Below are 23,433 nucleotides of genomic sequence, written 5' to 3' on the forward strand. Positions count from 1 at the left end.
CAGCACTCCGTTCCCCCCCCCCACCACACAGCAGAACTCCGTTTGCCCCCCACCACACAGCAGCACTCCGTTTGCCCCCCCACCACACAGCAGCACTCCGTTTGCCCCCCCACCACACAGCAGCACTCCGTTTGCCCCCCCGTCCGTTTGCCCCCCCTCTGTCCGTTTGCCCCCCCTCTGTCCGTTTGCCATCCCCTCTGTCCGTTTGCCCTCACCCTCTGTCCGTTAGCCCCCCCTCTGTCCGTTAGCCCCCCCCCTGTCCGTTAGCCCCCCCTGTCTTAGCCCCCCCTGTCCATTTGCCCCCCCTCTCAGTCCGTATGCCCCTCCTCTCAGTCCGTATGCCCCTCCTCTCAGTCCGTATACCCCCCCTCTCAGTCCGTATGCCCCCCTCTCAGTCCGTATGCCCCCCCTCTCAGTCCGTATGCCCCCCCTCTCAGTCCGTATGCCCCCCCTCTCAGTCCGTATGCCCCCCCCCCTCCTTTCCACTTCTCTCTGCTGAATTCAGTGTCAGCGTGTTTGTGACAGGAGGGTAGAACACGCCACCTCTCTCTTCCCATTTGTCAGAGCAGGGTCATGTGACCCTGCTCTCAGCACCAAAGTATCTCTCCCTTGTCTCCCCAAGCAGAACGCTTGGGAGAGCGCGTGTGCACGCGCATGAGCGCGCGAGCACAGCGGGAGAGGGGATGTGCTGATTCACATAGAAGAAGGTAAGCGCCCCAAGCACCAAGCGAGCTCAGCGCCAGCGGGGACTCAGCCTTAGTGAATCCAGGAAACTACTCTACTGGGGAACTCAATAATTACAAACACTAATCCCCAATACGTCTCTACTGGGGAAACTCCAATAATTACCAACACTAATCCCCAATACGTCTCTACTGGGGAAACTCCAATAATTACAAACACTAATCCCCAATACGTCTCTACTGGGGAAACTCCAATAATTACCAACACTAATCCCCAATACGTCTCTACTGGGGAAACTCCAATAATTACAAACACTAATCCCCAATACGTCTCTACTGGGGAAACTCCAATAATTACAAACACTAATCCCCAATACCTCTCTACTGGGGAAACTCCAATAATTACAAACACTAATCCCCAATACGTCTCTACTGGGGAAACTCCAATAATTGACAACACTAATCCCCAATACGTCTCTACTGGGGAAACTCCAATAATTACAAACACTAATCCCCAATACCTCTCTACTGGGGAAACTCCAATAATTACAAACACTAATCCCCAATACGTCTCTACTGGGGAAACTCCAATAATTGACAACACTAATCCCCAATACGTCTCTACTGGGGAAACTCCAATAATTCCAAACACAAATCCCCAATACGTCTCTACTGGGGAAACTCCAATAATTCCAAACACAAATCCCCAATACGTCTCTACTGGGGAACTGCAATGATTACAAACACTAATCCCCAATACCTTCTTACCAAGCTAGCAAAGATGAGTGTTGGGCCTACTTTCGGTAATATTTGTTCTAAAGGAATGTTACGGTGCAGATACATTTTAGTTACTAGTTACAATGGGGCACGTTTTTCTGCAGATAGATAATAATTATTATTCAATGCGGTACGAGAATGACAGGTAGAATATTCCGCACCGGCACTTAACCTACATCTGTTCCTGAAACTGTTCACATATAAAAATAAACATTTGTCTAACTCTTTTCACAATGCAATACATGCATCAATGTATAGAAAAATTGCACGCTTTTCACCTGAAGGGATTTTTTGGGCCCCCGAAACGTTGTACACCCCCATGTCTTGTTTATATATATATATATATATATATATATATATATATATATATAATAAACGGCTCAACGGAACACTTGGTACTAGAGATGTGTGCGTTTGGCTTCACTAGTTTATGTGATACAGACTGTGACAGAACTAGTGCTCCCCTGGTTAGAATATATACGAATGCAATAGTAAAAAACTAATTGCCAATGCATGTCATGATATATTTCAAACTTTCCGATCGCTTAAAAAACTTGTTAATTATATTTGTATTGAAGACTTAAGTGTAAGGCTGCGTCCATAGTGCAGGAGACGACGTGAGCTACGTAGCTTGTGCCGAAAACAAAACACTAGGACGACAATTTATTGGTATACAGTGCGCGCGCGTTAGCGTGTGCACATGCGCTACGGGGATGTAAGAAATCACGGAGCGTGCACCGTGGTGCACTCCCTCCTTATCTGATGTCTTGCGCAACCCCGCTGTCCTTACTGACGTCGCAGAGTCTGGCTCCGCCCCCTGCTTGCGACGCACATCAATGTCGTGCGGCGTGCAAACGTGACGCGCGTGCACCACTCCCAAGCTGCGCGTCAACCCTTGTTATTATGCCCACCTGTCTCCTGTGTCCTTCCTCCTATCAGCTATCAGTGCCTCCGCAGAGGTCGCGCCTCTGCTCCGCCCCCCTCTCTCATTGGTCATGCTCTCCCATATATTCTCAGCTGTGCCACTTGCACTTTGGCTGAGCATAGTTCCAGTTAGCGCTGTTCTCCCACTTCCTGGTTCCTTGTCCCGCGTTGCCTTGTTTCAGATTGACCTCCTGTGTACCGACCCGGCTTACCTCTGACCTTCCGCATCTGTCCAATCCCGACCACAGTTTACGGACTTCTACGCTCCTACTGTCTCCAATCCCTGACCACGGCTAAATGGACACTGACCATTCTACCGGCTCCTAACTCAGACCTCGGCAAGTACCTAACCATTCTACTCTCTCCAATCCTGATCCGGCTGTCTCACCATCCGCACTCCAGACGTGCCCCCATGGCTGTGGGCGGCGTTATACCCATTCCCACCTGAGTACCGGGGTCCCGCCTTGTTTGTGGTGAGCACAGCGTTACAGGGGAGACTGGCGCTTTGCGCTACAAACATGTTTGTATTTCCTGCGCGACGCCGGGTCATGTGAACGGTTCGTCCAATGAGGGCGAACCAGCTCCGTGCCCCCTGTCGCCTCTGCCTGCAGGACAGAAAATATCTCCTGCTGCAGGCGAGTGTGCGCTGCGCCGAGGCGCGAGGAAGCGGGTGCTACCACTATTGCCAAGGCCATAGAAACCCTGGGATATAAAGAATGGTGCATTTTTTACTTTTACAAGGTCAATACCCCCCAACTGCACTTCCACTGAAACTATAAGGTTAGACATCATTATGTGGCTTCTGGGTTTCAGCATTACTGAGTGGAATATAACATGACATATGTAAGGTAATAACTACATTTTATTCTGAGGTTTACTAAGCTTTGCAAAGCACGTGATCCATTTTGAATTCAGCAATCCAATATGACTACTCTAATATTCTTAAACAACTGCCTATCAGTTGCATTTACTACTAGTCGAGGGCAAATTAATCCTTGCTACTAAAATAGTGTTACCTTCAACTTCTCCTGTAGTTTGTATGACCAAAAAGGAGCTACAACTTTTTTTTTTTTTTTTTTTAAAGGAGGCCAAGTAAAAGCTGTACCAATCACTCTGGGTAATCCATATAACATGTCAATCACTACAGCCTCGTTTAGCTGGACGGCAACGCCACATCCATTCCTGTTATACTTTTGGGATTGCTCTACTGATTGTGTCAGCACACAAAGGTGACATTGGTGCATTAAAGCACCGACCCCCAAACGTTTAAAAGAACCCCACCGCCCCAATACATTTTAAAAAGACCCCCACCACCCCACTACATATAAAAAATACACTCCCTTCCCCAATACATATATTTTTTAAAACACACCCCCCTCCCCTCCCACCCCCCATGCATCTTTAAAAAAAAAAAACAGACTTACCGAAGACACGTGGGGTGTGGGGGTCTTTTTAAAATGTATTGAGGCGGTGGGGGTCTTTTTAATATGTATTGGCGGGGGCCTTTTTAATATGTATTGGCGGGGGCCTTTTTAATATATATTGGCGAGGGCCTTTTTAATACAGTATGTACTGTATTGGCAGGGCGGGGTATTTTTATTATGTATTGCGGGGTGGGGTTATATGTATTTATGGGGGTGGGTTTTTTTGGTATGTATTTTGTGGGGGGGGATGAGTGAGAGTGGGGTAATTGACGGACGGTGGGGTGAGTGAGGAAAAGAGGGAGTAAGAGTGAGATGGTGGGGAGAGAAATATATGGGTAGAGGGTGCGAAACATAGGGGGCTTGTGAGGTGTGAAATGGGGGGGGGCTCTCGCAATACGCCGGGGGGTGCGGGGGCCCGGAAGCAACTCTAGTACCGGGCCTTGGGAAATCTGTCTGCGGCCCTGATTGTGGGACTGAACGGCATTTAACAAAAGATTGAGGTGCGATGACCCCTGTTGCACTTTTCACTTTCTAGAAAATGTATTACAGGGGAATCCCAGTAAAAAAAAAAAAAAAAGTACATTCTTCAATAATACGGGGAAGGTAGACACTAATATGCCTTTACTTTACATTTAGGCAGAGTGAATGCAGCTATTAGAAAGCTTGTATCATACATTTAAATCAAATGTATTGTTATGTAATATGTATTATAGCTATTTACATACAAATCATTGTGCTACAAATGCTCCAAATCTGCAAAGAATATTATTTTCAGATACAGTACAGATAACAGAAATCTGCAACGTGACATCCTTCCCTCAACACTGCTACATGCAGAGCCCTGTTTTTCTCGCCTAACAGGTTCATTATTGGTCTTTTAGATAAGATAGATGGAGGTTTTTTGTTTTTTTTTACCTTTAGATTCTAAAAATAACCCTCTTTCTATTTGCATGCACATTCCCGATGACTGGGAAATCCGTTGAGTCAAACTAATGATTTTAGCATATTTATCATCCCTGCTGCTATGAAAAATTAGTAAAACAATGTATATCAAAAAGAAAAGAAACGAAGAGGTGCGTGCCACATAGCATAATTCTGTGCAAAATTTTTTCTCAACAATGGTTAATGTAAAATACAGTAGCACACTCACAAGTGTATCTAGGATAAAAGCATTTAGAGTCAGTCGATCTCATATGTGATGATACTCATCTGGAACAGCTCGTGTCACAGCCAGGGATCCCCATGGAACAGCTCGTGTCACAGCCAGGGATCCCCATGGAACAGCTCGTGTCACAGCCAGGGATCCCCATGGAACAGCTCGTGTCACAGCCAGGGATCCCCATGGAACAGCTCGTGTCACAGCCAGGGATCCCCATGGAACAGCTCGTGTCACAGTCAGGGATCCCCATGGAACAGCTCGTGTCACAGCCAGGCATCCCCATGGAACAGCTCGTGTCACAGCCAGGGATCCCCATGGAACAGCTCGTGTCACAGCCAGGGATCCTCATGGAACATCTCGTGTCACAGCCAGGGATCCTCATGGAACAGCTCGTGTCACAGCCAGGGATCCCCATGGAACAGCTCGTGTCACAGCCAGGGATCCCCATGGAACAGCTCGTGTCACAGCCAGGGATCCCCATGGAACAGCTCGTGTCACAGCCAGGGATCCCCATGGAACAGCTCGTGTCACAGCCAGGGATCCCCATGGAACAGCTCGTGTCACAGCCAGGGATCCCCATGGAACAGCTCGTGTCACAGCCAGGGATCCCCATGGAACAGCTCGTGTCGCAGCCAGGGATCCCCATGGAACAGCTCGTGTCGCAGCCAGGGATCCCCATGGAACAGCTCGTGTCGCAGCCAGGGATCCCCATGGAACAGCTCGTGTCGCAGCCAGGGATCCCCATGGAACAGCTCGTGTCGCAGCCAGGGATCCCCATGGAACAGCTCGTGTCGCAGCCAGGGATCCCCATGGAACAGCTCGTGTCACAGCCAGGGATCCCCATGGAACAGCTCGTGTCACAGCCAGGGATCCCCATGGAACAGCTCGTGTCACAGCCAGGGATCCCCATGGAACAGCTCGTGTCACAGCCAGGGATCCCCATGGAACAGCTCGTGTCACAGCCAGGGATCCCCATGGAACAGCTCGTGTCACAGCCAGGGATCCCCATGGAACAGCTCGTGTCACAGCCAGGGATCCCCATGGAACAGCTCGTGTCACAGCCAGGGATCCTCATGGAACAGCTCGTGTCACAGCCAGGGATCCCCATGGAACAGCTCGTGTCACAGCCAGGGATCCCCATGGAACAGCTCGTGTCACAGCCAGGGATCCTCATGGAACAGCTCGTGTCACAGCCAGGGATCCCCATGGAACAGCTCGTGTCACAGCCAGGGATCCCCATGGAACAGCTCGTGTCACAGCCAGGGATCCCCATGGAACAGCTCGTGTCACAGCCAGGGATCCCCATGGAACAGCTCGTGTCACAGCCAGGGATCCCCATGGAACAGCTCGTGTCACAGCCAGGGATCCCCATGGAACAGCTCGTGTCACAGCCAGGGATCCTCATGGAACAGCTCGTGTCACAGCCAGGGATCCTCATGGAACAGCTCGTGTCACAGCCAGGGATCCCCATGGAACAGCTCGTGTCACAGCCAGGGATCCTCATGGAACAGCTCGTGTCACAGCCAGGGATCCCCATGGAACAGCTCGTGTCACAGCCAGGGATCCCCATGGAACAGCTCGTGTCACAGCCAGGGATCCTCATGGAACAGCTCGTGTCACAGCCAGGGATCCCCATGGAACAGCTCGTGTCACAGCCAGGGATCCCCATGGAACAGCTCGTGTCACAGCCAGGGATCCCCATGGAACAGCTCGTGTCACAGCCAGGGATCCCCATGGAACAGCTCGTGTCACAGCCAGGGATCCTCATGGAACAGCTCGTGTCACAGCCAGGGATCCCCATGGAACAGCTCGTGTCACAGCCAGGGATCCTCATGGAACAGCTCGTGTCACAGCCAGGGATCCTCATGGAACAGCTCGTGTCACAGCCAGGGATCCCCATGGAACAGCTCGTGTCACAGCCAGGGATCCTCATGGAACAGCTCGTGTCACAGCCAGGGATCCCCATGGAACAGCTCGTGTCACAGCCAGGATCCTCATGGAATTCCGCAGACAGTGTAGAAACAAATGTCCACTGGTATTTTGGAGGTTCTTACATTGTGGACTTTTGTTTCTATCCTAGCTACACTTGTGAGTGTGCTATTTTACATTAACCATTGTTGGGAATATATTTTGTTCAGAATTATGCTATGTGGCACGCGCCTCTCTTCTTTTCTTTTTGCTAGATTTATTCTGTATGTGATTCATCCTGTGAGAGGCTGCAGGGAAGTCACGACATTGAATTTATATGAAATAGAACTATTAATATATTTTTTGTCACGGACATTTATGTGGACATTGCATATATTTATTTTTGTGAATAGATGTTTTTAGATTTGTTATATATTCAACAATTCTTTTATTTTTATTAGGCATTATCACATTTTACTTTAAAAGTATATTTTTTGTCTAGTATCTTCAGCCCAATAGCAATTTATATCGTACAATGGATTTGAATGAATATTTCAATTGACCATTTAGTGGTTACATTGAGTGAGCGCTTACGTTTATATATTTATATATATATTTATTAAATGGAAATATTACTGTATGATCATTTGCATGTCTTAGACAGGTCTGCAACCCTGCCTTTCACCACTATCACCCAGCACTTCCACTGCAAGGGATTCTGGGAAATGACATGCAAATGAGCATACAGTGCCACCTTTTGCTTCAAAACCATATAACATGGACCCCTGTAAGCTTTTGCTTGCTGCATTTCACAGCTTTGAGCACAGCCTGGGTTAAGATGCATAGCCAGTAAACCCACCCACAGACAGCCGTTTCGACCTTAAAGGGTCTCATCAGTGTGGGGTTGGTTATACTGGCTTTGCAAAATGAAGCTTAGGATAGGTTTCACCACACTTATTTAAGTTATGGTGGGTAAAAAAAGTGACAAAAACCCTCCACAGTAAAGCATATAGCAAATTGAAATATTTGCTCATTTGCATGTTTGGACAGGTATATATATATGTGGAGGTGGCAAAACTAATTTAAGAAATTCTCAATATTTGAAATGCAGGTGCTACACAAACCAAGGTGTTATGGATGTATTAGGAAGAAAATATCAAGTACATCTGATCTATTTTGTTACCCCAAAAAAGGGAGCATACTGGGCACAGGCCAGATTAGTAACATTGCATTGTACCATAAGGTCTACAGCAGCTTTGACATTACTGTGACAGAATGGATGAAGACTATGGGGAAGGATATGAGTTAACTTCAAGACTCACGAAGTAGTGTGAAAAATACAAACGAATGCTAAGAGGTCCACAATTATGCACAATATATATGATACAGAACTATCACATGTATTTTATTGACAACTATAAAAGAAAAATGAAACTTCAATCTCTGGTGACCTATAAATGACTACCCAATGTAACAAGGTGATGGTGAAATTCACCTTGATAGCGAGTTTACAAGAAGAGAATAAGACTAAAATAAGGTATCAATACCATTTTATACTGGTCTTCCCCTGCATTTCAATGTCCTGTTTTGAAGGTCAGACAGGTGGTCCTCGCTATCTGTCGTTTCTTTTACGACTAACGGATAATCCGACGGATCACAATGCATTCCGCAGAACGGATTATCCGCCGCTCATTAACACGGGAGTCGTGTTCCGACGTTTTCACTATCCGCCGGCAGTTTGCGGAACGGATTCTGTCGGATAACCAAGGACCGCCTGTATAGGCAAATCAGAGTTTATTCAAACAAGAGAGAAACTGAAATGGTGCATGGTTTGTACACTGTACAAAAAGCCTTTTCAGGAAAGAGTGTTTTGGATCTCGGAATGCACATCTTGGACTAAAGGACAAGGAAAGGAGGGCATATGAAATGGAGAGCTTCATAAAACCTCAATGATATAAATAATATTTTGCAGAGTACTGTATTTAAAAAAAAGGCCAGAATAGAATATCAGGCTTTGAAGCACAAGCGTGAGTCAGCACGTATGTGGCAGAGTACAACTAAAAGAGAATATATGTACAGGTGTAGTAGACATCATTGCTCCCGTTAACGTGACATAACATGGGATTGCAGGAAAGCAGGATAGATTCCCAGCAATCATAACACAGTGTGCATTATTTTGGCTATCACAACCCTGTTTTAAAGCAGCAGAACATGTAGCACTGCGTGATTAAATATATACCTATATTTTATAACAGGATTGAAGCAAGGGGTATCCGGAGATAAACTGCGTTAATTTCAGCTCCAGGGTCCTCTGCTTACAGAGATACTTACCTCTGTAGCGCTGCCGGTATTTGCAGCCAGGGAACTTGTGTGCCTAACATAATGGCAGAGTTTAAATGTCCCGCGGGCCAATAGGAAGCCGTGATGTCATCTCTTGCAGCTTCCTATTGGCCCGCGTGAACTGGACATTTAACCTCCAGATACCGGCACCTCGTACGGAGGTAAGTATCTGGAAGTAGGGTGTCCCCAGAGCTGAAATGAACGCGGTTGAGATCAGGAGACCCCCAGCTTCAAACCTGTAATAAAAAAAAAAAAGTTCAATAAATCGCGCAGTGTTACGTGTTTTGCTGCTTTAAGCATCCCAGAATCACTTTAGGTGCCTTAGTCTATATTGTGACTTCAATACGTATATTTGGTCAATAAAAACGCCCCCAAACAACCGCTTCGGACTATATAGAATTAACGTCTTAGAAAGGCATTGTTGCTGAAAGATTTTTTTTTGTTTTTAAACGTGTTAAATGATTATGACCAAGTGAACTAATGGCATTGGTATATTTAATTATTTAAATGTAGGTGACCTACACCTTTAAAAAACAAAAACAAAAAACCATCTGGCATGCGTAAGTATTTTTAAATTCTTTTTTTCAGCTTGTAATATTTCCACAGAAAGAAGGGTGAAACTGAAAGAAGAAGACATAATATTTGCGCTGTGTCATAGAACATCTTAGAACTGAATCCAACCTCTCTGGCGATGTGACTCAGGGCTTCATCTTCAGCAGAGAATCTGTCTTTAATTTGGGTCCGCTTCCTTCCAGATCCAGGAGTCCCCATTTCTTAATCCTACTTAAATGTTCCGTCTCCCCTTGCCAAAAACACAGCAGCAAACCTGTAATGAAAATGGTAATGCAGAAGAATTACTGTTTGTTCTTGCCTTTCTAATAGATACAAAATGACAAATGTGCCTTCTATGTGCACATTTGTACGGGTGTATATTACTGCTTCAAGCACCTGGATCTAGCGTGCAGGAAAACGTCAGTATTGCCTAATATTGCAGCATGCTCATTTTCAGGGAACAAACAAGAAATACTGTTTAAACACATAAATACTATAATGTGATTTGAAAAGGGCTAAAGCTCCAATGGATTTGTACCTCCGTGCTTTGTAATAGGAGTTGCATGTTGTCTGAAATTGAGAACAGACTTCTGTTAATTTCATTATATACAAGATCTTCGTTTAAATGTACTGTAATGCTTGAAACAGGCAATCCAAGAAATTAAAAAAAAATATATATATATATATATATATATATATATATATATATATACGAAGAAAAGGGAAATAACCTCGCATCCACTCCAACAAAATAATGGTCACCATAAGCCAGTATATAATGGAGACATTACCATAACAGGCGGTGCTCACGGGTCAATAATAGTATTATAGCAAGAGAAAAGAAACCCGCATATGAGCACTCAGGTATACCGTATAGAAAATAACAATTTATTAATTGACACAAAGAGAAATAGTTAGCAGTACAAAAGTATTAAAAAATAAGGCTAGGACCTCTGACACGAATACTACCCAATAGAAACACTGTTGCATTGTATAGGGATAAACTCACACTGTAAACCCTAATGCCTATAATAGACAGGAGTATGAGAAACACTTAAATGAGCAAGAAACTCTCAAACAGGCTATTACAATCCCCAATACATGAGACACGCATCTGATATATTGCGTCTCTAATGACATAGAGTGATTAACGAGGGGGCAAGTAAACACTTAGCTGATACATTAAGAATATGCCGCTATTTATTGCTGTCTTGTCCCCTGTGTCACGGCGGTACTGCGTATGCGCATTGTACATCATGGCGCCAAACCGGAACTAATTATATTAGTCATGCGTGCCACCCTGAAACGCGGAAGTACGGATCTGTAATCATGATTGTAAGTACATACAGCTGTTTCCTTTGCGCGAAAATACACCTTTTTAACCAGTGTTTTGTCCTAGCCTCCTCACCACTCCAAGTTTAAGTCCTCTGACGAAACGCGTAGGAGTGGGGGTGCTAGGCAGGACCGCTGGATTATGCAGTCACGTAACTATGCTACCTAACACTGCTGTGATCATTTTTTCTGGACTTTGAAACGCTTTTTTTTGATACTTATGCTTGCAACATACAGGCTGTTTACTCTGTACTCTGTTTGGGAGCACTTATACTTTCATGTTACATGCGTGTTATTCTGTTCTATGTATAGAGTGAACCTCAGAGCTCGGCTACCAATTTCCCCCAGAGATTTCAATTGCTGTGGGTTTGGATACAACTTATCTGCTTTTAAGAGGCGGAATTTATGCTTAATGAGGTAGTATTTTACATACTGGTTAATCACTCTATGTCCTTAGAGACGCAATATATCAGATGCGTGTCTCATGTATTGGGGATTGTAATAGCCTGTTTGAGAGTTTCTTGCTAATTTAAGTGTTTCTCATACTCCTGTCTATTATAGGCATTAGGATTTACATTGTGAGTTTATCCCTATACAATGCAACAGTGTTTCTATTGGGTAGTATTCGTGTCAGAGGTTCTAGCCTTATTTTTTAATACTTTTGTACTGTTAACTATTTCTCTTTGTGTCAATTAATAAATATTTATTTTCTATACGGTATATCTGAGTGCTCGTATGCGGGTTTCTTTTCTCTGGCTATAATATATATATATATATAGATACAACTGTATGCTCATCTGCATGTCTTAGGCAGGTCTGCAACCCCGCCTTTCACCATTATCACCCAGCCCACAGAACTTCCACTGCAGCAAGGGATTCTGGGAAATGACATGCAAATGAGCACACAGTGCCACTTTTTGCTTCAAAAAACATTTTTAACATGGTTCCCTATAGGCTTAAGCTTGCTGCATGGTCACAGCTTTGAGCACAGCCATGGTTAAGGTGCATAACCAGAAAACCCACCCACAGACAGCTGTTTCGACCTTAATGGGTCTCATCAGTGTGGGGTTGGTTAATGCTGTCTGTGGGTGGGTGGGTTTTCTGGGTATGCACCAAGGGTGGCTCAAACTAATCTGAATGGTTCCTCAAGTGAATACAAATCATGATGATGTTATAGTATACTGCAAATAGAAGATTTTGCATTACATTTGAAATGATGGAAAAATATGCCTATATGGAATTCCATTTACTAAAACTGTTGTTATAACATTAGAGCTGCAGTAAATGTAACAGCTTATAAAAGTGTCACTATTATAGACACTTTCATGGACTTTGCTAGTCCTGATTACGTGCCTCAGTAATAGGGATAACGTATACATTATTTTTGATGATCCATTTTGGCAAATCCATGTTTTATAGGACTTGCCAATAATTGGGAGGTAGGGGGAACTGAGAAACTGCATCCAGCCTAAAAACTGATTGTTTCTTCATAGACACACAAAGGTGTCAACTGTTCTAAAGATAAATAGCGCTGAAAACATATTAATGACAATTTATCCCTTTGCAACCATAGCTGCCCCTCTGACATTGAAAGGGTAAACAAAACAAGGAAAATACAGAACCTCAAATTCACAGGATAAGGGGTTGAATCTTCAACAGAAAAATAAAGGGATCTGCAGGTCACCTTTAAAAGAAACAAAAAAAGCTTCTCAAACATTTAGCTCAACTAAAACTTGACTCATTACGGAAATAAGATTCCATACATTCCTAGATGTGTGCTCATTGAAGGCAGACCCTCCTTATCTATTGTAAACAAGATATCTCGCGGCTCATTTTTTTCTTTATATTCAGAGAGACAAGAAGTCACCAAGCTCTGAGCTGTGCTATTTCCAGTTTCTTGACTTCCCTTGACAAGCGTACGGGCACTCGCGCGAGCGGACACTTTCCATTCATTGTGCTGACTGCGCTAAGCGGCACAGAGGACGCAGCCTTAGAGTTGTAGGAGTGTCTCAGTTAGTTAAGACACAAACTCTGTAAACAATGACACAGAGTTTGAATCAGGGGAGCCAGGTTCAATTCTCGGTGTCAACCCCTTGTGACCTTGAAGCAAGTCGCTCTATTTTCGGGATTTAGGCACCAAAAAATATATAGAGCGTAAGCTCTTCGGGGCAGGGACTTGTGCATGCTAAAATTCTATGCACATTGCTGCTCATTGGAGCAGCTGTATGTGTAACTGTACAACTGTAACTGTATTGGAATTGTGAAGCACTTTGAGTCCCATTGGGAGAAAAGCGCTATATGAAATAAAGTTATTATTATTACGGAGACAGGTATATACTGTAGTGTATTTTTTTGTGTACCATGGGAGTCAGTGTGGTTCAGCTTTTCAGGATGCCTGGTTCAGACTAGTTTCCCATCTATGGTAAAGTTCATCGCAGCTTAGTCAGTTCGAGAGCTCATCAGAAGTACAAGACACTGCATGGCCAGAAAAAAACCTCAAGTTACTGTAGCTATGGTATCCAAAATATAACAACAGCATAATCTAATCTTACCAAAACTAATGGCTTCAGATTTACCATCAAACTGGATAGGTGTTTAGATGAAGATACAAATCATAAGTCTGTTACAATCTTGCAGGACAGAAATGGTCGCTAAGGAGGTTGTTTAACTACAGAACATTTCCAGAGAGATCACAAGGGGGAAAAAAAAAGACACTTGGGTTGTCTTTGGTCTCACTAAAAACAAGGAGGATGATGAAAGAACCGATTTAGCATTTGAAAGCAGCAACTCCTCCAGGCCAAACAAAATGGTCACCAATTGTTAAGCCAATGGGAAGTCATGTCTATTCGATGAAAAGCTTGGCAGAAACAAGTGTAACTTCACTGGTGTGTAAAAAGAGGGGGGGGGGGGTGAGCGATAGGGGAGAGGAGGGTGAGGGGGATGAGGGGGAGGGGGATGAGGGGAGGGAGCTGAGGTTAATAGGCAAAAAAATGAGATTGCTCCTATAAGAGGCTTTGGGAAACAAGACCTAAAAACCTTGATTCCCCAAACTATTAAACCTCTATTCAACACTTGCAATGACTTATTTTGCCAGCCTTTCTAGCGGTTGTGAAGCTGTTAAAGGAGTACTGTGCAAAACAGTATTTTCTTTTTTTCCCCAATAGGCTTGAAGCAGGGGGTCTCCGGAGCTTAACTGCGCTGATGTCACCTCCGGGACCCCCTGCTTCCCGAGATACTTACCTGTGTAGGTGCTGCCGGTATCTCTGAGCAATTCAAAGCTCCCGGAAACATGGGCCGATAGGATGACAAGGGATGACATCACGGCTCCCTATTTGCCTGCATGACTCGGGACTTTTAAGTCCCATATTGATAGTCCCAACCAGCCCTGTCTCGGCTACTACCAGCACCCCCTTCCGAGGTACGTATCTCAGTAAGCAAGGGGTCACCGGAGCTGAAATCAACGAGGTTCAGCTCCAGAGACCTCCTATCGCCAGGAGTGCTGCTTTAACTGTAGTTAAAATAGCGATACCGGCGCCTAATATGTCCAATTAGGTATTAGTCCTGGATATCCAGATGAAAAAGTTCACGTCCCAATGATGCAATCTTAAAATCAAGGGATGAGCAGATGTGATTTCCTCCGTTTGATATGGAACATGGAATGAGAAAAACAGAATTTAGTGCAACACAGCTAACAAAAAATCACAGACAGACTCACAAACCAGCACAAACCATAATACTGAGTTAAGTTATGGTGAGTAAAAAAAGTGACAAAAACCCTCCACAGGAAAGCAAATATGCAAATACAACTGTATGCTCATCTGCATGTCTTAGGCAGGTCTGCAACCCCGCCTTTCCCCATTATCACCCAGCATACAGCACTTCTCAGTATTATGGTATAGCCTATCCCATAGCTTCTTTGCATACCCAGTTAAAATCAACCCCACACTGATGAGACCCATTAAGGTCGAAATAGCTGTCTGTGGGTGGTTTTCTGGGTATGCACCTTAACCCTGGCTGTGCTCAAAGCGGTGACCATGCAGCAAGCTTAAGCCTATAGGGAACCATGTTAAAAATGGTTTTTGAGGCAAAAAGTGACACTGTGTGCTCATTTGCATGTCATTTCCCAGAATCCCTTGCTGCAGTGGAAGTGCTGTATGCTGGGTGATAATGGGGAAAGGCGGGGTTGCAGACCTGCCTAAGACATGCAGATGAGCATACAGTTGTATTTGTATATATATATATATATATATATATATATATATATATATATATATATATATATATATATATATATATATATATATCAAATGGAAATATAACTGTATGCTCATTTGCATGTCTTAGACAGGTCTACAACCCCGCCTTTCACCATTGCCACCCAACATTGCAGCAAGGGATTCTGGGAAATGACATGCAAATGAGCACACAGTGGCACTTTTTGCCTCAAAACCATGTTTTTTGCATGTCATTTCCCAGAATCCCTTTCTGCAGTGGAAGTGCTGTGTGCTGGGTGATAATGGTGAAAGGCGGGGTTGCAGACCTGTCTAAGACATGCAAATGAGCATACAGTTATATTTCCATTTGCAATATGCTTTGCTGTGGAGGGTTTGTCACTTTTTTTACTCGCCATAACTTAACTAAGTATGGTAAACCCCATCCTCATTGCTTCAGCTTTGCATAGCCAGTCTAACCAACCCCACACTGATGAGACCCATTAAGGTCGAAACAGCTGTCGAAAAAGGCCTGTTTCCCCAGCACTGCAGAGTCGTGGGAATTCACGAAGATAAGGATCCGTTGCTTCCTGCAGGCAAAGGGCAGACGCCTGGCGTGTGAGAAGAAGGGGGAGTTTGAGGGCCTGCAGCGCAAGCTGCAGTCCCTGCATGACCTCAAACGCTGTGGATGGAACGTGGATGACGACCTGGAGGAAACCAAGGAGAGCCTGCAAAAGCACTTTGAGGAGGAATCCAGACGAATCATCTTCCGTTCCAAGGTGGAGAACCTTGAGAAGGGGGAGAAATGCAATGCCTTCTTCTTCAAGAAACTCCACTCTGCCCACATGCCCCTGAGGGAGCTGCGAGACAAAGATGGCAACGTGCAGCAGGGGAAGGAGGAAGTCATGGGAGTCGTGAAAGATTTCTATGAAGACCTCTACTCCCCAAAAGCATCAGACCGAGACCAGGCTGACAAATTCCTGTCAGGGATTACAAACACCATCGACCCGGCAGGAAAAGCAGCCATGAACGCCCCCCTGACGCTGGAGGAGCTCCACGCTGCAACCAAATCCTTTAAGAAGGGTAGGACGCCGGGCAGAGATGGTATCCCAGCTGAGTTATACACGAAGCTGTGGGACCTGATCGGCCCGGACCTGCTCGAGCTTTACAGGGAAATGGAAGCAGAAGGTAGGATGCCCCCAACGCTGAGGGAAGGAATGCTGACGCTCTTGTACAAACGGAAGGGGGAGAGGTGCGACCTCAAGAACTGGCATCCCATCTCCCTCCTGAACGCGGACTACAAGATCCTAGCAAAAGTCCTAGCGAACAGACTGAAGAAGGTCATCAGCCAGATCATCCACCCAGACCAGACGTGCGGCATCCCCGGACGCAGGATCGCAGACAGCCTCGCCCTAATCAGAGACACAGTCCACTACATCAAAGACCGCCGTGTACACACGGCCCTGGTCACCCTTGATCAGGAGAAGGCCTTTGACCGTGTCTCCCATGATTTCATGGGCAGGGTGCTGCGTGAGTATGGGATGGGGGAGATGTTCTGTTCTTATGTTAACCTGATGTACCTTGACATTTGCAGTGTGGCGATCGTGAACGGATGGAAGACTAACCCCTTCCCTGTCCTCTCAGGGGTTAGGCAGGGCTGCCCTCTTTCACCTCTCCTTTTTGTCTGTTGTATAGAGCTCTTCGCCCAGTGCATCAGACGAGACGCAGAGATCAGAGGGATCGTCGTGCCAGGACACCAGAGACGCGAAGTGAAGTGCTCGCTCTACATGGATGACGTCACCATCTTCTGCGCAGATAGCCGATCGGTGAAGACGCTGGTCCAGACGTGCGAGGATTTCGGGAAAGCTTCAGGAGCAAAAGTCAACTGCGGGAAGTCAGAGACCAAGCTATTTGGGCTCTGGAACCTGACTGCTGACCCCCTCCCCTTCCCCATCAGAGCAGGCCTCATTCAAATCCTTGGAGTCTGGTTTGGTGTGGGGAGCGAGGCCGCTGCCCTGAAGAGCTGGAACGAGAGGCTGAACAAGGTGAAGCAGAAGATCGGATTGTGGCGCCTCAGACCCCTCACCGTTGAGGGGAAAAAGCTGGTACTGCTGAACGAGATCCTCCCTGTCCTGCAGTACGTGGCCCAGGCATACCCGCCTTCGACCAGAACCTGCCAGGAGATCTCCATGGCAGTGTTCCGCTTTGTCTGGGGGGCCAAGTTTGAGAGGGGAAAGCGCGAGGTGATGTACAAAGAGCCGCACAAGGGGGGTAGAGGAATCCCCGACATCCCCACTATGCTGCGCGCCTTCTTTGTAAGCAACTGCGTGCGGATCACCCTGAGAGACTGCGACAAAGACTCCTCTGGCTACTCCATGTCCCGCCTCCTACTCCTGCCGCTCTGGAAAGCACTGGGGTGGGACAAGTGGGACAGCTCCATCCCTTACAGCTGGTGCACGCCCTGGTTCTACAAGGACCTGAAGAAGTTTGTGAGGCAGAACAATCTGGAGGGAGTAAAACCAGACCTGTGGAAGCCCAAGGTCATCTACAAAATGATCAGGGCTAAAGACATCATGGAATCGGTCCCAGGTCTCCACCCCAACACCTTTGGAACGGTGTGGAGGAATGTGGCATCGAAAAGACTAATGAACAAACACAAAGACATTGCTTGGCAGGCCATACACGGGGGACTCCCTGTGAATGCGGACAAGTACCAGAGTAAACTCAGCCTCGTGAGGCACTGCCCCAGGTGCAACCCAGTGGAGGAAAGCATCATACACCTCTTCTGGAACTGCCCCTTTGCGCAGGCCTTGCTGCGCGCGCTGGACACTGACTTAAAGGATTATATACCGAGGAAGTGCGTCACGTACTACTCGGTGTTCCACGGACTTTTCACAGGAACACACACAGAGGACGCAATCGAAGCCGGTTGGCGTCTAATGTGCTGTTTCAAGGACGTTTTACTATTCGCCAGGGAACGTTTGATCAAGGGGAAGAAGAGGATGTCGGTACAGGACTGTCGCAGGCTGCTCCACAGCCTGCTCAAGGACTATTCCATCTTTGACGGCCCTGAGGAGGAGGACTAAACACCCCCGTCCCGACCCGCTCCCACTCCCACTCCCCCTTACTCCCCCGCCCCAAAAGTTTTTCTGTGAATAAAGTTAGAGATAATGTGTGTATGATATGTCATGTCTCTGGTGCGGTGCATACGTATAAATGTACTGCACCGCCGTGTTCGTCACAGTTTTTTTACTTTTGGGGAAACCATTAATAAAAATGTATGTGAGTTGTGTGGGATATGCACTGCGCCGTTGTTAACGTCGCGGTTTTTTTTTCGTTTGGAAAATGATTTATGTACTGTTATAATCTTGTTGTAAAGATTCGCTGCATAATAAAAGAATTTTCTCAAAAAAAAAAAAAAAAAAAAAAAAAAAAAAGCTGTCTGTGGGTGGGTTTACTGGCTATGCACCTTAACCCTGGCTGTGCTTAAAGCTGTGACCATGTAGCAAGCTTAAGCCTATAGGGAATCATGTTTAAAATGGTTTTGAAGCAAAAAGTGGCAATGTGTGCTAATTTGCATGTCATTTCCCAGAATCCCTTGCTGCAGTGGAAGTGCTGTGTGCTTGGTGATAATGGTGAAAGGCAGGGTTGCAGACCTGTCTAAGACATGCAAATGAGCATACAGTTATATTTCCATTTGCTATACGCTTTTTGTCACTTTTTTTACTCACCATAACGTGTGTGTGTGTGTGTGTGTGTGTGTGTGTGTGTGTGTGTGTGTGTGTGTGTGTGTGTGTGTGTGTGTGTGTGTGTGTGTGTGTGTGTGTGTGTGTGTGTGTGTGTGTGTGTGTGTGTAACTATACATATAAATATATATATATATATATATATATATATATACACACATATAAATATATATAGATACATATATATATATATACATATACACACATATATATATATATATACACACATATATATATACACACACATATATATATATATACACATATATATATATATACATATATATATATATATATATATATATATATATATATATATATATATATATATAGTAAAAAAACAGGGCTGTTTTTCAGGGGGAACACAGTTTCTGCACCTTTTTTCATAGACCACGTGGTACATTCTATAGCATTATTGTGATAATTAAAAAAAAAAAACCCTCACTAAATTTGATATGTTTTTATAAATCAAGTCGACTAATTATTACTGACAAAAATAATAACATTGATTCTAAACAATTTTGAAATGTGAATATAATTGCGCGTCCAGTGTTTCCTCACCTTTTTTTCCTAGGAAAAAAAAAAAAAGCACTGTACAGTATATACAAGTATATATTACAAGAAATGATCAAAAATGTTTTTTTTTCTTTTTTTTTCTCTCTTTGAATGAGCTTAACTCATTAACCATTTACAAGATGATTCACCAATACACTTAAGAGTGCTTAAGGCGCACAGCTTGCTATCGCAACAAACATTAAAACCAAACAGTTCATTATAGAAGGGCGTTGGCTTATGAAAATCGAAATCTACAAAGCTGACTTTGTCTGTATTTAAATTAGTTGTTGGAAAGGGTTGGGTAAATGGGCTTTTAAATAGTGAAGAGGTGGCATTAATATTGATAGTAATAGTATTATTAATACACGTACTCATTCTATTAACGGGTTTTATCATGTTTAGGTCAATTTCCTGGGGTTCCCAGAACCAGTTCTGAAAAAATAAAAATCTGATGCAGGCAGGCGTGTGTCACTACTACAGCAATAATATTTTAGGTTCAAATGGTAGCTTTGTTTTTAGACTTCTAAAACAATTGAAAACAATGGGTTTAACCTACTCCTAAATCCTTGTATGATATATAAATGTAGAGATTTGAGGACACTCTACTCTCCATGACGCCGACGCGTGCTATTCAGGAAGTCTATCTCCTTCCTGATCTCATCCCAAGTTTTCTCTGTTCTGGTTGACAAATAAAACTAGTTACATCACACGAAGGCCCATAGTTACTACAGTGATAAACGAGGACATATTTTAAGCTCCATTCACCTGTTCGTATCCTCGTACAAAATAACATGTTTAAATGTTACTCACATATAAAAAGTTAGCCTTGCAGCTTTGCCTAGTGCTATAGTTCTATTTAATATCATCGCTTCATAATAATTTCACACATTTCTCCACAGCTTCCAAATTCTCGTGGCGCCATCCCTCCTGTTTCATCAGTAGGACGCTAAAGCTCTGCAGAGAAGCTCTGGGAAACAAGCATCAGCTGATGTAGGGGAAGGGTGTGTTTTCAAGAATATGCTCCTTGGACATCTAGGTTGCTATAAGGATTAGCATTGTAGTAAAAGTAAAATAAAACCTACTTAAAGCAACAGAACAGGCTGCACTGCATTCGAAAAGAAATTAATAATTACAGGGTTGAAGCATGGGGTCTCTGTAGCTGAACTGTGTTCCTTTACAGATCCGGGGACCCCATGCCCCACGGTATCCCTGTGCAGTTTAAATGTCCTGGTCACGCTGGCCAATAGGACGTTGCACCGGATGACATCACGGCTTGCTATTGGCCCATGTGAGATGGGACTTCTCAATCTGCCATTATGCTAGACACACAGTTCATTGTCTGCATAGATACTGGCACCACTAGTATCTCTGGATTCAGGGGGTCCCCAGAGCTGAAAGTAATACAGTTAAGCTCAAAAGACCCCTTGCTTCAAACCTATAATAATAATTAAAAAAAATATATATACTAACTATGGTGCCTTTACCACAAGCCCTGACCTTAAACTCAATGAGGTTCTTGCACCTTTAATGTCTGCTAATACGATGTATCATTACAGGTGGAGTCCCACTTAAAACTCAACAGTGTTTTTTATATTGAAATATTTATAACACTGTTCTGCCTAGTCCTGTTATGCACCGAGCGTGCCGAGTTATATCATCTCAGAACTTGCTCAGCGGAGGATCCTTACAGCCGGCTAGTCTTTACTTCAGAGGTAGATTCCAACTGAAGGAGCCTGATGTCATCCAGACGCATGCGCACCTTTCACTTTGCTACATTGTAGCTATTTGTGTGGACTCTATTGTAATTAAGACTACAGCTTGTTACATATGCTGCCGGAACTTTCGAGTCCCTCCAGCTGATCGGACGCTAGATGGACAACCCAACTCGTTTGGACGCCACAGAGGACAGGCAAAGTGTCACTGAAATATGCTTGATTTTTTTTAAGTGAAACTTCTTTGGTGGCACCTACTGAATTTTGATGGGTAAAATCCGTCACAGGAGTCAGGTAAAATGCTGATGTTGGTTGCCCATGTGCAGACGTGGCCATCACATGCGCTGTACGATTGCGCTTGCGCAGAAATGGGAATAGAAGGAAGTGACATACTGCAGTGAAGTACTGCGCATGCGTGGCCATCAGCTTCCAGCACCACGTGCCCATAAGCGGATAGAGACACAGACAGACACACGAGACATATGTATAGTAAATACATCAGTACTCTTAAGGCTGGGATTATGGTGCTGGCATCGCTGCATGTGTGCGCCCGGCAACCACTCTGCTCTGTATTGTTATGGGAGCTACCCCATTGCCTGCGCAACTGCTGGCAACGTAGCGAGTTGAAGCGGCAGCATTCTCAGGATACAACAAAATCTGTGTTTTGAGGCGGCTGCCGCGTGACATCAACGCGCGTGAGCTGGTTCAGCCAATGAGGGCAAACCAGCTTCGTGACACGTCTGCCACGCCCCCGCAATGCATCTACAATGTCCTGCAGCCAAGATCACAAATCACTTGGGCTGCAGGATTGCATGCGCTCGTTCGCACGCGGCCGCGCAGGGACCATAATCCCAGTCTAATAGCTCGGGAGTTACAGTAGGGCCCCGCTCATACAGCAGGTTCCGTTCCAGGCCGCCGCCACCGCAAAGCGGGGCCCTACTGTACTGTATTGTACCTTTGAAAACAGAGATGCAGAGCTGGAAACCGACTATTTTGCTGACAAATGGCATCTGACCAGGAGTTGCGCACGCACAAATTGTTGCTTAGTGACAGCCGGATACTCAGTTGCTGAGCGCGTCATGCTGAAAATCGCCAGAAAAAACAGAACAAGCGCCGAACCTAATGAATATGGGTATACATTGGGAAACGCTATATGAGCGGAACGCCGTAAGGAGGGGCCCTCCTGTACACAGATACACAAATCTAATTACTTTGTAATGCATGAGGCTGACGTGCAAAATATTCATAACAAATCATGTTTTAAACAGGGGCACACAAACTTTTTTTGCTGCGCCCCGCCATGCCTGCTCTCCTCCTTGGTGCGCCCCCCTCCTTACTTCAGGCGGCGTCAAATGACGCCGCAGGGTCGTGTGACATCACGTCATGTGACTCGCGGCGCCATTTGACCCGTGACATCACATGACCCCGCAGCGTCATTTAACACTGCGTTGCCTTGGTAACGCGTCCTGGAGCCGGATGAACCTCGGTAAGTAGAGGTTGCATTTAATTTAAATGACTGGGGGGAGAGCGCGGGACCTCTGCAACCGCCTGCGCCCCTCCAAAAAAATCTCGTGCCCCCCAGTTTGCGCACCTCTGTTTTAAATCATATGTAGATGCACTAAACAGAAAAATACAGGATGTGTGCGAGCACGCACGTTCCAAGTGAAACTTCTTTGTGTTTAGTCACTGAAATTTGAATTAAACTCTCAAAAGTCTTTCATTCAATCAAAAACATCTAAATCAAAATAACATTTCACTGACAAAAGACAAAGAAGTTTCACTTAAAATGTGCCCGCTCGGCTCACTCCCTTTTTTTACTTTTTGTATGTGCAACACTTAGGCCGCGTGCATAGTGCCCGCGACGGTGACGCATGACGTCCCCCGTTGCCGACGCCACCCACAAAAGTTATCTTTTAACTTTCGGCGACGTCGTTGGCGACAGGGTGATTGATTGGTTCAGAGACTGTCAAATTGAACCCGCTACCAAATTTTTTACCACTCGTCGCCCTAACTATAAGCACTGGCGACGGAGTCAATTGTTTTGTTCTCGAGCAACGTCGCGGGCACTATAAACACAGCCTTCCCCCTTTTATATTTGTCAAATACACAA

The 23,433-nt window shown here is 45.1% G+C and overlaps 1 protein-coding gene across 22 annotated transcripts in view; it reads right to left on the reverse strand.

Moving 5' to 3' along the window:
• LRRFIP2 (LRR binding FLII interacting protein 2) overlaps positions 1-23,433 on the reverse strand; it is a 501,877-nt gene that overhangs the window by 109,252 nt on the left and 369,192 nt on the right. For all 22 annotated transcript variants that reach the window (XM_075586521.1, XM_075586542.1, XM_075586540.1 and 19 more), the window contains exon 2: positions 9,897-10,041. In XM_075586521.1, coding sequence (XP_075442636.1) covers positions 9,897-9,986 — 90 coding nt within the window. In that variant the 5' untranslated portion in view covers positions 9,987-10,041. The remainder of the gene's footprint in view (positions 1-9,896; positions 10,042-23,433) is intronic.

Source organism: Ascaphus truei, chromosome 2, assembly GCF_040206685.1.
Source record: "Ascaphus truei isolate aAscTru1 chromosome 2, aAscTru1.hap1, whole genome shotgun sequence".
In the NCBI taxonomy this organism is placed as follows: domain Eukaryota; kingdom Metazoa; phylum Chordata; class Amphibia; order Anura; family Ascaphidae; genus Ascaphus; species Ascaphus truei.